This window comes from Diaphorina citri, unplaced genomic scaffold, assembly GCF_000475195.1.
Source record: "Diaphorina citri unplaced genomic scaffold, Diaci psyllid genome assembly version 1.1 scaffold507, whole genome shotgun sequence".
NCBI classification, from domain to species: Eukaryota; Metazoa; Arthropoda; class Insecta; order Hemiptera; family Psyllidae; genus Diaphorina; species Diaphorina citri.
The window spans coordinates 128,788-143,783 of NW_007377941.1; the positions used below are offsets into that span (position 1 = coordinate 128,788).

Genomic DNA, 14,996 nt, shown 5'->3' on the forward strand with positions numbered 1-14,996 from the left:
GACCCTGTACCCTGTACTGGCTCAACTGGCTGTAGAGTGTACAGTGTAGACTTCTGTACTGTAGTCTGCCCTGCCCCTGTAGCCTGTACTCCCTGTAGCCTGTACCTGTACCCAAGAAGAGAATGGAGAGTTTGTGATAACAAGTGATAACATCCTAGGAACATCAAAAGGCGTTCTGGAAACCCTTGAAATTGCATCAAGATCAAATATGTTCAGTACATTCCTTGCTGACATCACTCAAGTAAATATAAATAATTCAAGAGAAGTTGTCAAGTTTTCCAATTTTCCTATCATAAACAAATTAAAAAGTTCCATAAATAAAAACTAACTTTGTTGAGAAAAATGTTTTTCACAAACTCCAGGGTCAACAAGTTCCAGGATTAATTTACTGATATCACGGAGGATTCAATTTGTTTTAGATGGGATGAAGGGGTTTTGGTTAAGCCTTCTTCTTATCTTGACTCTTACTACATTTGGTACCACATATTGTATTTGTACAGTGACCACATTACTCTTATTTCTTATCGGGTAAGTCACTGATCACTCTTTTTCAGAGTTCTCATAAATTTTTGACCACAGGACAACATAGAGTTAAACGGTACATATGTAAAGTTCTTTCTTGAAAATGGTACTTAGACACCATCTGTTAGCATAGAGACGGCTCTGCCAAATGACAGTTTCCCATTCAATTAGTACATCCTTGATATTGAGTCTGAATTTCACTGGCAAGTGAACATTTTCTTCTGCAGCTTCAATAAGTTCTGATTCCTGGAATCACATTTCATAATGGGACTTTTTAGTCTTAGCACTCTTAGCTGACAGTATCAATAAGGTACCTATTTTAAATCCCCACAGAAACATAAAGAGTACAGAAACATGAAGAGTAGGTATTTCTCCCTTGTTTACATAGGTAGGACGTAGGTAGGTAGTATTAAGATTCACATTATGTATTAATAGGTATTAAATACACTTTACAAATAATGTGTTTTGCCCTTTTAGGGCATCATCAGTGTAGAAGAAGAAGAAGAAAATGTGTCTATCAGCCCATTTTAATTCCTACACAAAAAACCCACTCTGAGGTTTTGGTGTAGGGGCAAACAGCCTTAAAAGTTAGATTAAGCTTATACAAATCTAGAAATGGATATGAAAGTCGTTAGTCATTAAAGACTAAATAAAGAGGTCCAGCTTATTTCTGTGTCTTTTTCCACTCTCACATTTTTAGTTTAATTAAGGGAAAGTGTTATTTCATTTGTCCTAGTTTCTCGCAAAGTTTTTTTACGTTTCCAAGACGAGTCGAATATTTTCCAACCAACTTTTCGTTCCCTATTCCACAGGTTATTTGTTTTTCTACTTCAACATCGAAGGCTGGAAAGTGTCGGTCGATCAGTATCTGAACGACAAGAAGAAGAAAGACGAAAAGCGGTACGAAAGTTTCATTCGCGAGTCCGCGGAGAGCATATTTCAGCAATACTTGGGCGACCTTTCCTAGGTAGGTACTTATACCAAGCACTTGTCAGAAACCGGGCCTATAAATACTTCCCCTATTACGGGCGTAAAAAATCCATCGATGATGATGATGATTTTCGAGTCAATCGATTACCTACAAAATGAAAAGGAATTTTAATGCCTTGAATTTGGAACATCCTCCCCCAGGGAGGTGGGGCGGAAAAGTAACTGCCTCCATTCGATGATGACCTCACTGCCTCTGATGCAGAACAAGATTGATGTTCAGGAAGTCACCTATTTAGATACCTACCAACCACACAAATCTTTGCTGCAAAATTCGATACATATCACATATCTGACATTAGGCCAAGGCCGTTGTGTGCATAAAAAGAAAAAATATAAAAGTGCATAAAATTTACATTTGTACACTTGGCAACATTGTATACGGTTTTTAGGAAGTTCTCCTCCCCCTCCTGCATTATTTTCATGGCGGCTGGTGTCTTGGCGATCAATATTTCTCTTACTACGATTTGACCCTGTACCCTGTACTGGCTCAACTGGCTGTAGAGTGTAGACTTCTGTACTGTAGTCTGCCCTGCCCCTGTAGCCTGTACTCCCTGTAGCCTGTACCCAAGAAGAGGATGGAGAGTTTGTGATAACAAGTGATAACATCCTAGGAACATCAAAAGGCGTTCTGGAAACCCTTGAAATTGCATCAACATCAAATATGTTCAGTACATTCCTTGCTGACATCACTCAAGTAAATATAAATAATTCAAGAGAAGTTGTCAAGTTTTCCAATTTTCCTTGACATTAGGCCAAGGCCGTTGTGTGCATAAAAAGAAAAATATAAAAGTGCATAAAATTTACATTTGTACACTTGGCAACATTGTATACGATTTTTAGGAAGTTCTCCTCCCCCTCCTGCATTATTTTCATGGCGGCTGGTGTCTTGGAGATCAATATTTCTCTTACTACGATTTGACCCTGTACCCTGTACTGGCTCAACTGGCTGTAGAGTGTACAGTGTAGACTTCTGTACTGTAGTCTGCCCTGCCCCTGTAGCCTGTACTCCCTGTAGCCTGTACCTGTACCCAAGAAGAGAATGGAGAGTTTGTGATAACAAGTGATAACATCCTAGGAACATCAAAAGGCGTTCTGGAAACCCTTGAAATTGCATCAAGATCAAATATGTTCAGTACATTCCTTGCTGACATCACTCAAGTAAATATAAATAATTCAAGAGAAGTTGTCAAGTTTTCCAATTTTCCTATCATAAACAAATTAAAAAGTTCCATAAATAAAAACTAACTTTGTTGAGAAAAATGTTTTTCACAAACTCCAGGGTCAACAAGTTCCAGGATTAATTTACTGATATCACGGAGGATTCAATTTGTTTTAGATGGGATGAAGGGGTTTTGGTTAAGCCTTCTTCTTATCTTGACTCTTACTACATTTGGTACCACATATTGTATTTGTACAGTGACCACATTACTCTTATTTCTTATCGGGTAAGTCACTGATCACTCTTTTTCAGAGTTCTCATAAATTTTTGACCACAGGACAACATAGAGTTAAACGGTACATATGTAAAGTTCTTTCTTGAAAATGGTACTTAGACACCATCTGTTAGGAAATGAAATGGTATGTTTGAGTGATAACAGGTAGGTGAATATCTTGTAGCTAAGCAAAGATCCTGGTTTCACAGTATTTGTTGGTCAAAATTGGTTTTTTCCATTAACCTTGCCTAGTTGATATATATCTTCCCCAAATGCCATTATTTTTACAAAAAGAAGATGGGATAAATTTGTAATTTGTGCAGTATGTATTAATAGATTTCAATGCTTTTTTATTGTTGACATTATTTTTACAAAAAGAAGATGGGATAAATTTGTAATTTGTGCAGTATGTATTAATAGATTTCAATGCTTTTTTATTGTTGATACAAAATGTCCTCTGTAAAACTTCCTATAAAAAGCTCTTTGTACTTTCATTCTATTAACATTAATGTCAACATACCATAGGTTTGTGAACTATGTTCTTAGATAATAAACGTAATAACTTTTTATTTTCAGTGGGATCCTTGCACTTTACTATCTGTGTGAAGAAACCTTTAATGCTTACTTACATGATATGGAAGGAAGTAGATCTGGTGTCAGGGAGAACATCTATCATCAGCTCAAGTACATCATTTCTCACAAGAAGAAAGAGACTCCATCCTTAAGCAGCAATGACTGGAGACTCACAGGATCCATGGAGGTTGATGAACAATTGGAAGCTATTTTAGCCTTTCTCATCCGAGATTACTTTCACTCTTGGTATGATAAGTTGAGTAATGACCAAGAGCTCTCCCATGAGGTGCAATTATCCTTTCACAAAGTCATTGTTGCCCTAACAAACAGGTGAGCTTTTCTTATTTATTGTGGTAAAAATAGAGGAAAGCTAACCAAACTCTCAAGACATTGAGGAAACTTTTTAGACATGTTTTTTAGATTTTTGGTTTTTAGACATGGTCAAGTAAAGCAAAAAAAAGTATCATTTTTATTGCTATTTCTTTTAATTTATTATGTCATGGCTGTCCATGAATTGTAAATAAATATACTTGAGTATTTTGTTGAAAAAAAAAAAAAAAATCTATACAAACATACCTACACCTGTGTAAGATTTTTTAAAATTATTTTTAGTATTAAGTAAATTGATCAATTTTATTATTTTGATTTATTTCAGGGCTAGAGAATTAGACTGGTTACCATATTTAACTACTGAGTTAGTAGATGACTGTGCCACACATATAAGACTTTATAGACAGGCAAAACATATGAAATTGGAAAAAGAGTCCAGTTCATTAGAGGATTTATTTTTTGATTTAGAATTAAAACTGGAGAAGAATGCACAGTGCAGGGATCAAATCTGTATGGACTGCAAACAAGAAAGATGTAAGTATACTTGCTTACCAAAAACAGTGTAGTTGTGACAGTTTAATGTCCTATGTGTGTTTTGGATTTTAGGGTATACTCAGTCTTTTGAGCTACTGTAAGTTCTTAAGGGTTGAGCAGTTAAGACAGAAATTTACTACCAATTTAAAGGGAGTGATGGAAACTAAAAGAAAAAAAAAACATTTCTGTCCCACATCCATAAAATCTATATTAGGACTATTGAATATATCTAATATGAATGCATTCTTTGACTTCCAGATAAAAAGTTTCATAAAAAAGCAGAAATAATGTTTCAAAATTTCTGTAAAAATCATCCTACCCAGGAAATTATTCATGGTCCGGCACTGGTACCAAATCAGCTGATATATAAACTTCGATTTGAAAAGTGTCTTTCGTTTTGGTCCCAAACCCTCCCTCTATGTTATTCTTACTCTGAGCTACAATGGTTTGGGCATGTGTAAAAACGATCAAAACTATGTAGGAAAGAAATTCGAAATATTAGAAGTGCATGGGGATTTTTGCCCGGGACGAATTTTATCCTAAACCTAAACAGATAAGGTTCGTTCTCGGAGTGGCTGGCTTTCTAGGTATGTATGTTGTTGTTGTAGTAGCAGAAAAGGGGACTGCATTTCTGGGGTGGGGGTGAGGTTGAAGTTGGGAGACTGAGGGGGGGTGATGGCCTTTGGTTGAAGTTTTGAAGACTCCAAGTGGTCCCGCGGCGAACATTTCTGTCCCACATCCATAAAATCTATATTAGGACTATTGAATATATCTAATATGAATGCATTCTTTGACTTCCAGATTATCTCCAGCATGTAGCAGAAGTCATTCTGTATCTTGTTGTACCCTCTGAAGAATTCCATTGTCTTGTACTCCGATATCTTCTTCGAGATATCTTGGTGAACACAATTCTTGTTCCCATTATAAATTTACTTTCAGATCCTGACTATATTAATTTAACCATTTTATGGCTGGTAAGTAATGGATCTTACTTATGTTTAATCTGGTAAAAGAAAAAAAAAACCCCCTAGGCTAGGCATTTTATTTTAATTGAATTTTTATATTATTATATCAATTTCTTGGGATATTTGTTTAGGTCATTTTAGGAGGGAAAAAACTGAGGTTAACTCCAACCCAAAGTTATTATTTGGGAAAATTTAGAGACATTTCTAAAACGTGTTTCTTTGTAAGACATTTGTTGCAATATATTGAAGAGCTTTTTCTTCTTTTTTTCCTCCAGTGTGATGATATTCAAATCCCTAGTGATATATTCCTATCTGCTGTTCAAATTTCCGACTCAATTCCTGAACTTCAAGCTACCAATGATCTTCTTATGAAGGAGATTGCCACTCTTGTAAGTAATCCCCATTTGCAATCACCTTGTATCCCAAATATATCTTCAAAGACATCTCAGAAAAGATTAATGCAGAACTGGACATCTATGGAAGTAAAGGCATCAAAAGGGTCTCCCTTATCCAGGATAGTAAGCTAACTTGAAGAAATTTTCCTTCACCAAATAGAGAGGGTTCAGGTAGGAAGGGTATCCAATTTGAAGATATTTGCACCAGAACCAAATGTCGGACGCAAAAAAGAAGGAAAAAAGTCAATTTTGGTTATGATCTAAAACAGATGATAACAAACACCGTACCGCACCGCGGGGAAAAAGCAAAAAAGATTCTTTTAATCTGTTTTTTTTTTTTTTTTTTTTTTTAAATATAAAAAAAAAAAAAAAAAAAAAAAAAAAAAAAAAAACGGTAATGTATGTATCTTTTTTTATTATTATTATTTAATTAGCGTGACTGGCTGTTGCGGGGCCCACTCAGCCTCCTGAGGAAAATGAGTAGCTATGACATATAAATGCGCATAGCGACCGGTGCCAGCATGGTAGGTAAACATTGGATTTTAGGATTATTGAGATATTGGAAAATAACAAGATAAGCCAAGATGCGATGGTGAAGTTACCTCTCCAATATATTTTGGAGAATAATATTGCCCTCAGTTATTTTATCGATTATCTCTGCTCCATTAAATATCAAGGTAAGGGATATGTCTATCATACAAATTGAAAATACAGGATAATTTTTACAAACTTCACTGGTTTTATACATATATTTTTTTATACTTTACAAATAATGTGTTTCGCCCTTTTAGGGCATCATCAGTGTAGAAGAAGAAGAAGAAGAAGAAGAAGAAGAAGAAATCCCTACACAAAAAACCCACTCTGAGGTTTTGGTGTAGGGACAAACAGCCTTAAAAGTTAGATTAAGCTTATACGAATCTAGAAATGGATATGAAAGTCGTTAGTCATTAAAGACTAAATAAAGAGGTCAAGCTTATTTCTGTGTCTTTTTCCACTCTCACATTTTTAGTTTAATTAAGGGAAAGTGTTATTTCATTTGTCCTAGTTTCTCGCAAAGTTTTTTTTTACGTTTCCAAGACGAGTCGAATATTTTCCAACCAACTTTTCGTTCCCTATTCCACAGGTTATTTGTTTTTCTACTTCAACATCGAAGGCTGGAAAGTGTCGGTCGATCAGTATCTGAACGACAAGAAGAAGAAAGACGAAAAGCGGTACGAAAGTTTCATTCGCGAGTCCGCGGAGAGCATATTTCAGCAATACTTGGGCGACCTTTCCTGTGATATTCGGAGTGACCCGAACAGTAATAAACTCACCTTCATTCATCCTGATACTCGGAGGCAGCTTGGACTCCGGATTGCACAGGAAACGATTTCCCAACACTGGTTTGATGAAGTGCAGAAAGGATTGTTTGACATTCTGGAGAGTGAATTTCTCACCAGGTTCAAGGCAGATAGTTCGTATAGTAAAATGTTAGCCGAGTTGGAGATCTTCAAGGAAGATGAGTTTGTGGCGACGGAAACAGGTAAGGGGGGGGGGTTCTTCCTTTTATTTTCGGGATCTGTAAAAAAAGGAGCCATTTTCTGTACTGTATTGAAAAGTGACAGTTCTTTCATAGATCTCATTTGAGATCGATTCTAAACCATCAGATCCGATTGAGATCGATTCTAAACTATCAGATCCGATATGATTTGGGATCTAAATGTGAATAGAAGTTCTTGGTCTAACTTCAGAAACATTTTTAATCCATATTTCCTTTAATAATACATTTGTCCAAACCCGTTCTTTCATAGATCTCATTTGAGATCGATTCTAAACCATCAGATCCGATTGAGATCGATTCTAGACTATCAGATCCGATATGAATTGGGATCTAAATGTGAATAGAAGTTCTTGGTCTAACTTCAGAAACATTTTTAATCCATATTTCCTTTAATAATACATTTGTCCAATCTTTGGATCCAAATATTCCAAACGTTCTCAAGCTCTTGAGAGCTAACCATTAAAATCTAACCCTTTCACTTCTACAGAGAGCACCTCACTGGACTACTTAGACCTCTGCAAGGAGCCTGACACACCTGACGGTCCCTCTATCTATTCCTGTCCGGGCTCTCCCACTGTACCTCCTCATTTCGACAATGATTTCAAACTCAACGCTGAAATCATCGAAACTGGACTGGTGAATGAAAAGGGCAAAAGTTTCGGCATATATGCTCTGGCTGTCACAAAGGAGTTTGCGTCAGGAGAGAAAGAATCTTGGCATGTCTACAGGAGGTATTCAGACTTCTATGATCTGCATCAGAGGATCAGAGATAAGGTACTTGCTTTTATTATGAATATCGGGACGATAAGACCCTATTTAAATACGCCGCGCGCCGACCCTATTTAATTAGGAAAGGCTAGGAGAAGAAGATCGGGACGATAAGACCCTAGCAGTTACAGTTCCCTCTATCTAACCTCTTAAAAAATGGCTTTTATTTTCACCTCCATATAATATTAGGGGGTTTAACGTCCCAGTATAACTGCTAAGGTCTTTAGTTACGGGGGTTTCACCCTCCATTTAGAGACAAGTTGTCAGCCTCCTTACATTATCCTCAGCCTGAGTGGGACCGGAAAATCCAGCAGCAACCATCCCGATACTAACCACACGTTCAACTTCATTGAACCATTGGGAACTTTTTGTTTAGTTTTGTTAATCAAGAATATGAATAAATTGCTAACTCATATACTTTTGTGAATGGGAGATCATCAATCTTTGACAGTTGCCAGCTAACGACTACCTATCTACCTTGGTTTTTACCTTCCTTATTCTATGGGACCTATTGTTTTCGGTCCGCATATTAATTTTTAATGCACTCTAGCGACAAGGCCAATGTAGGGTCCTAATAGTTTTTTCATTACTTTTAAATAGAAATATTCCTTCTATTTCCTCAATATGTGCTAGAGTAGTGATAAGACCCTATTTAAATACGCCGCGCGCCGACCCTAATTAGGAAAGGCTAGGAAGAAGAAGATCGGGACGATAAGACCCTAGCAGTTACAGTTCCCTCTATCTAACCTCTTAAAAAATGGCTTTTATTTTCATCTCCATATAATATTAGGGGGTTTAACGTCCCAGTATAACTGCTAAGGTCTTAAGTTACGGGGGTTTCACCCTCAATTTAGAGACACGTTGTCAGCCTCCTTACATTATCCTCAGCCTGAGTGGGGCCGGAAAATCCAGCAGCAACCATCCCGATACTAACCACACGTTCAACTTCATTGAACCATTGGGAACTTTTTGTTTACTTTTGTTAATTTTTTGTAAATAAATGCCGCGTACTATTGCCGCTGGCTTAGGTAGGTATTTCCTGAAGAATTTTCATTCTCCATCAAATCTTTTCACCTGCAGTAATGAACTTTTTCGATTTTCCACAGTTCAGTGATCTAGGCAAGTTGACGTTCCCCGCCAAGAAAACTTTTCATAACATGGACAGATCTGTTCTCGAGTTCCGAATGAAAATGCTCAATGAATACCTCGAGGTTTTGCTACACAATGGCATTCTAACATCCAGACCAGGGCTGAGGAGTATTCTGCTTAACTTTGTAGAGCCGGGGGAGTACGATAAAAGCTTCAACGGACAGGTTACCAAAACGGTAAGTTCATCCTGGATGATATCAGCTGGAATTTCACCCTAAGTTTTTTTTCTATGGTAGGAAGGTACTGAGAAACCAAAGTTCTATTCAACCTGATTTTCATAAAGTTCCCTTTGACCTGATTTTTAAAAGTTCTATAAACCTAATTTTCATAAAGTTCCATTTGACCTGATTTTTAAAAGTTCTATTAAACCTAATTTCCATAAAGTTCCATTTAACCTGATTTTTAAAAGTTCTATTTATACCAATTTCCATAAAGTTCCATTTAACCTGATTTTTAAAAGTTCTATTAAACCTATTTTTCATAAAGTTCGTTTTCGTTTCACACCTATCGGTATGCACCGAAAACGAACCGAACCGAATGAAACCTTACAATAGGTATGTGTAAAACTAGCCACATTTCCCTCTCTTCTTGTCCAACCTTTAGCTAGAAAATCTCATGAGGAACTCCATGCGCTCTGTAGGCAACGTAGTGAGGACAATGCCTGATAACCTTCTCAATACTGTGGATGAAGTCATGGACAACATCACCAAAGTATTCATCAACGAAGATAATCCACAGACAGGGTTCGAGAATATTGAGAAACTGGGAACCATTGATATTGAGGTAAACCATTTACTAATAGTGACACAGGTTTTTAAAGATCCAAAAGAGAGAAGGCTACAATGCTCAGAGTAAGAATAACATAGAGGGAGGGTTTGGGTCTTTTTACATATCAAGGTCGAAGGACAGTTCACGAACAGCTGACTAACCAACATCCTCGAGAAAACCCTGACAAACAAACAACCCAGAGAGATCATACCAAAATTGGAATTTTGATTTATGGTTATTTTCGTGTGTATTGATTGTTAGAATTAGGTCAGTGCTTAGCACTAAATCTTTTGCTGCATTTAGTAATCCTCGAGAAAACCCTGACAAAGAAACAACCCAGAGAGATCATACCAAATTTGGAATTTTGATTTATGGTTATTTTCGTGTGTATTGATTGTTAGAATTAGGTCAGTGCTTAGCACTAAATCTTTTGCTGCATTTAGTGTATAATGTTTTAATGAATGAATTCAAAGTTACCATTTATACTTATGTACTTTCTATTTAAGAACCGAGTCTATTTGCAAGAAAGTTTTGGTTATTTTAACCCAAAAGGTATCAGAAGTATCAGCTATGCGTTTCAAATGTTTTTATTTTTAATTTTTGGTGTAGGTTCAACTAGACTTTCTTGAAAATAGAATTTATATGTATTCCTATTTGTGTCTCTTCTACAACTTGTATGTTATAATTATTTATTACTATCTATATCTACTTTTGTGTTATAATTTATTACTATCTATTCCTTTCCAACTTACGGGTGACGGAACTTTCATAGGAAGGCTTTAAAATCTCGAACATTTGAATTTTCAAAAAAGTTGTCATTATTATTGATATCACGAATTAAAAACCTGATGACAATTTTTATCTGTTTTTGAATAGAATTTCTACTCTGTCAATTTTTTTCTTCCTTATAATTTATTATTTTATGTGTAACTTATTTATTGTTTATATTGTTTTAAATTAGTCACTACTCAGTACTCTGTTGTTCTCAATTGAATCTTTATGGACTCACAAGAGTTTTTAAATTTATAATCTTGTGTGTCTTCAATTTGTTCATAATTGAAGATGCCTCTAACGACTCAATTTGTATATCTTCCTAGTGATTGTCAACTACCTAGTAGTGATTGTCATGACATGAGTTACATCTTCGATTTTCATGAATTTCTCTGGAAAAAGAAAGCTTTACAGCAAAGTTATTGGACGCAAGAAATCTTGTGTAAAGCTTTAATTGTATCTCCCAATAAGTTCGTTTTATTTTAGTCATAAATATAACTTATATACTCGTATTTTACATTCCTTCCCTTTTATATACTTTTACTGATAATATAAAGCGCTATATTTATAATCGTGCATTGAAATATTCAATTTATCTTGTCAGTAATAATGCTTTTTACTATGGGATTTCCCAAATTCAAAGCATGATATTGTCTAGAAAAGCATTGTTACTGAGAACATGAACCTGATGAAATTGCGATATTCAATGGCCCTTTAGATGTTTCTCATTTGTCTGCTCTTACTGTGTTATTATTATTAAATTAATACAAAACAAGATAATATAATGTTACTCCAAAATCATGTGCCATTGTATTATTGTGTCCAAAATGATATCTATGTTACCTCCAATTAATATTCTTGACCGAAAACTTGAAAGACGATGTATGTATGTATAATATATTGCTTCCTTCTTTTTAACAAGGTGAGTGGAAAACTATCGTTCGCCATAAGAAAGCCCTCCTTAGACTGCTAGATCGGACTTTTCAGTGCTATCTGAGAAATATGTATGCAGTTTATTCCGTTTCTATAGGTACTTTGTGTTGTTTAGACTGCGGGAATAAAGGTACTTTCCAGTCTTATTCTGGCAGTATAAACAGGGTATATTCTTTTCTATTCCAATCTCTTCTGTTTCTCTTCCTATGTTTCAGTCAGAGGACAATGTTCCACTTCGTATTATGTTACGTCTTATGAACGAAGTATTCGAGTTAAGATCCCGCTCTCAATGGCTAAGAAGGCAACTGGTACAAATCCTTCGCTCGGTAAGTATGTCTTGTGAGACAAACAGAAGGTCCGGGGTTCGTTCCGTTCAATATCGAATTATTTCTCCTCAATATTGCATAAAAAGAACAGCAACAACAGTTATAGTAGAGAATTACCTACCTTTGGCTCTAACCCCACCTATGATCAACCGTTATTTCATTTGTATTGTCTAATTGGAAATTCAAGGGACCGGCAATTTTCCCCCACTTATCCAGGTTTCCCAATTACAAAAGTGCTTTTCAATTACAAATGAAGGGACCACGTTGTTCCCCATTTATCCAGTATACTTTACAAATAATGTGTTTCGCCCTTTTAGGGCATCATCAGTGTAGAAGAAGAAGAAGAAGAAGAAGAAGAAGAAGAAATCCCTACACAAAAAACCCACTCTGAGGTTTTGGTGTAGGGACAAACAGCCTTAAAAGTTAGATTAAGCTTATACGAATCTAGAAATGGATATGAAAGTCGTTAGTCATTAAAGACTAAATAAAGAGGTCAAGCTTATTTCTGTGTCTTTTTCCACTCTCACATGTTTATCCAGGTTTCCCATTTAGATGGGTCTCAATTAGACTGGCTCGATTGTATTTGTATGTAATTTGATTGAATTTGTCTTTCCCTACAGGTATTCGGGGACATTTTCAACAGGAAAATTCTCGAGACTGTAGAATATGTTACGGGTGCTCAAAATGTGGCCTCGATGCTCCTGTATTTATCCAGGTTTCCCATTTATATGTGTCTCAATTAGACAGGCTCGATTGTATTTGTATGTAATTTGATTGAATTTGTCTTTCCCTCCAGGTATTCGGGGACATTTTCAACAGGAAAATTCTCGAGACTGTAGAATATGTTACGGGTGCTCAAAATGTGGCCTCGATGCTCCTGTCTTTCCGTCACTCGTTTTGGCCCCACGGACTCAAAAACGAAACATTCGTAGTTCGAGACGAGGCTATACGAGAACGAACGAAGCTGGGAGCCAGAGCTGCTATACTGTCCAGTCTTTCAGGTAAGAAGAGTGAAAAAATCCATTTTCAGAAACTTTTTTAAATTATTCTTATTTTATTTAGGTATTTCGTTTTTTTTTCTTTTCTTTTTTATCATTATCATTGTTGTTTCTTTTTTAAAAGATTCAAGCAAGATTCTTTATACTTAAATTAATGATTAATGTTAAAAATATTCTGTATAAAGTACATAAGACCTTGTTTAGACTGCTGGAGTAAAGGTACTTTTCAGTCGAGCAAGATTAACAAGGTATATTCTATTCTATTATCATACAGTACCAACCTCAGTGGTGCAGTGGTTAACGCGTTGAACTTTGGATCTTGAGGTTGGTGGTTCGAATCCAAGTCATGTCATAAAATTTATCTAGGTGTAATAATTGGGGAACGATATTTGTGTCAAGCATTTAAGTAAGCATGCTTAAAACAGTTAAAAATTCCTTTTTTTCTATTATTTTTAAACCCTCAAAATTATGGTTATATTTTATTTTCCCCCAGATGAGTTCAAGCACATCGTCGGAAGTGAAACGTCCCGGCGGGGGCTGCTTTTGGTGTTCTCCATGTTTCAAAATCCGATCCTCAACAAGCGCCTAGTGTTCGTCGTGTTTGAAGGAATCCTGTCCAATTTGTTTCCCAAACAGATTCAGATCATTCGGAATTTTCACAAGACGTCCCCGCGCGTTGGATCCAAATCGGAAACCAACAGTAATGGTCGGTAAACGGTAACTTCTGGCTGCTAAATCCTGATCCTCAAAACCAACAGCAATGGTCGGTAAACGGTGACTTATTTACGTTTCCAAGACGAGTCGAATATTTTCCAACCAACTTTTCGTTCCCTATTCCACAGGTTATTTGTTTTTCTACTTCAACATCGAAGGCTGGAAAGTGTCGGTCGATCAGTATCTGAACGACAAGAAGAAGAAAGACGAAAAGCGGTACGAAAGTTTCATTCGCGAGTCCGCGGAGAGCATATTTCAGCAATACTTGGGCGACCTTTCCTGTGATATTCGGAGTGACCCGAACAGTAATAAACTCACCTTCATTCATCCTGATACTCGGAGGCAGCTTGGACTCCGGACGACCTTTCCTGTGATATTCGGAGTGACCCGAACAGTAATAAACTCACCTTCATTCATCCTGATACTCGGAGGCAGCTTGGACTCCGGATTGCACAGGAAACGATTTCCCAACACTGGTTTGATGAAGTGCAGAAAGGATTGTTTGACATTCTGGAGAGTGAATTTCTCACCAGGTTCAAGGCAGATAGTTCGTATAGTAAAATGTTAGCCGAGTTGGAGATCTTCAAGGAAGATGAGTTTGTGGCGACGGAAACAGGTAAGGGGGGGGGGGGGGGGGTTCTTCCCTTTAGTGACTTATGCCCTCTAAGTCCTGATCCTGAAAGATGTGATGATATCTTATTTAGGACAGCAAGGTCTGGTAACGTGCTTGCTTGCCAAGCAGAAGGTCTGGGTTCGAATCCGACCAGCAACTAAAAATTTGCACTCGTATTTCGATTTCAATTCTGTTAACGGGTTATTTTCTGGAGTTCTCGTGTTGACCCAGCATCTAAATGGGAAATATGTCTCTTATCACCCATCTGATGAGGGACATACTACGGGATGGGCATGCTACGACACAGATTTCTAGCTGCTAAGTCCTGATCCTGTCTCATTTAGGACAGCAAGGTCTGGTCTCAACAAGGGATGGAACATTTGTTAGAAATTTAGAAATAGAAATCAAGAATATGAATAAATTGCTAACTCATATACTTTTGTGAATGGGAGATCATCAATCTTTGACAGTTGCCAGCTAACGAAAAGAAATGGTTACATGTAATAACCAAAAAAATCTTCAAGAAAAGAGCTTGGAAATTATCGCTTGGAAAACTAACTGTACGGTCCCATTACTTGAATTTAAGGCAGAACATTTTAATATTGGAGTAAAGCCCTAATTATACCGTGTCAATTATCATCCATACTGCAAACGCTTTTGATGGAAATTGTAAC

General features: G+C 36.6%; 1 protein-coding gene across 1 annotated transcript; it reads left to right on the top strand.

The window, feature by feature from the left end:
- Window positions 1-2,557: 2,557 nt before the first annotated feature.
- LOC103509531 (sorting nexin-13) lies at window positions 2,558-14,772 on the top strand. Its single transcript, XM_026823830.1, has 16 exons — window positions 2,558-2,957; window positions 3,522-3,848; window positions 4,174-4,382; window positions 5,184-5,356; window positions 5,623-5,740; window positions 5,788-5,846; window positions 6,299-6,419; window positions 6,866-7,264; window positions 7,770-8,056; window positions 9,157-9,375; window positions 9,803-9,982; window positions 11,887-11,997; window positions 12,618-12,712; window positions 12,787-12,998; window positions 13,489-13,778; window positions 14,368-14,772. Exons 1-15 carry the CDS (start codon window positions 2,854-2,856, stop codon window positions 13,707-13,709), a joined length of 2,835 nt encoding a protein of 944 aa, XP_026679631.1. The 5' UTR covers window positions 2,558-2,853; the 3' UTR covers window positions 13,710-13,778; window positions 14,368-14,772.
- The last annotated feature ends 224 nt before the right edge of the window (window positions 14,773-14,996 follow it).

What these genes read in the sequence shown, in the direction of transcription:
- LOC103509531 (XM_026823830.1), top strand. Translation starts at nt 2,854, where the DNA reads ATGAAGGGGTTTTGGTTAAGCCTTCTTCTTATCTTGACTCTTACTACA. An exon ending in GAAGTAAAGGCATCAAAAGG is followed by an intron (nt 5,847 to 6,298) that starts GTCTCCCTTATC and finishes AGGATTATTGAG; the next exon opens with ATATTGGAAAATAACAAGAT. An exon ending in TATACTGTCCAGTCTTTCAG is followed by an intron (nt 12,999 to 13,488) that starts GTAAGAAGAGTG and finishes ATTTTCCCCCAG; the next exon opens with ATGAGTTCAAGCACATCGTC.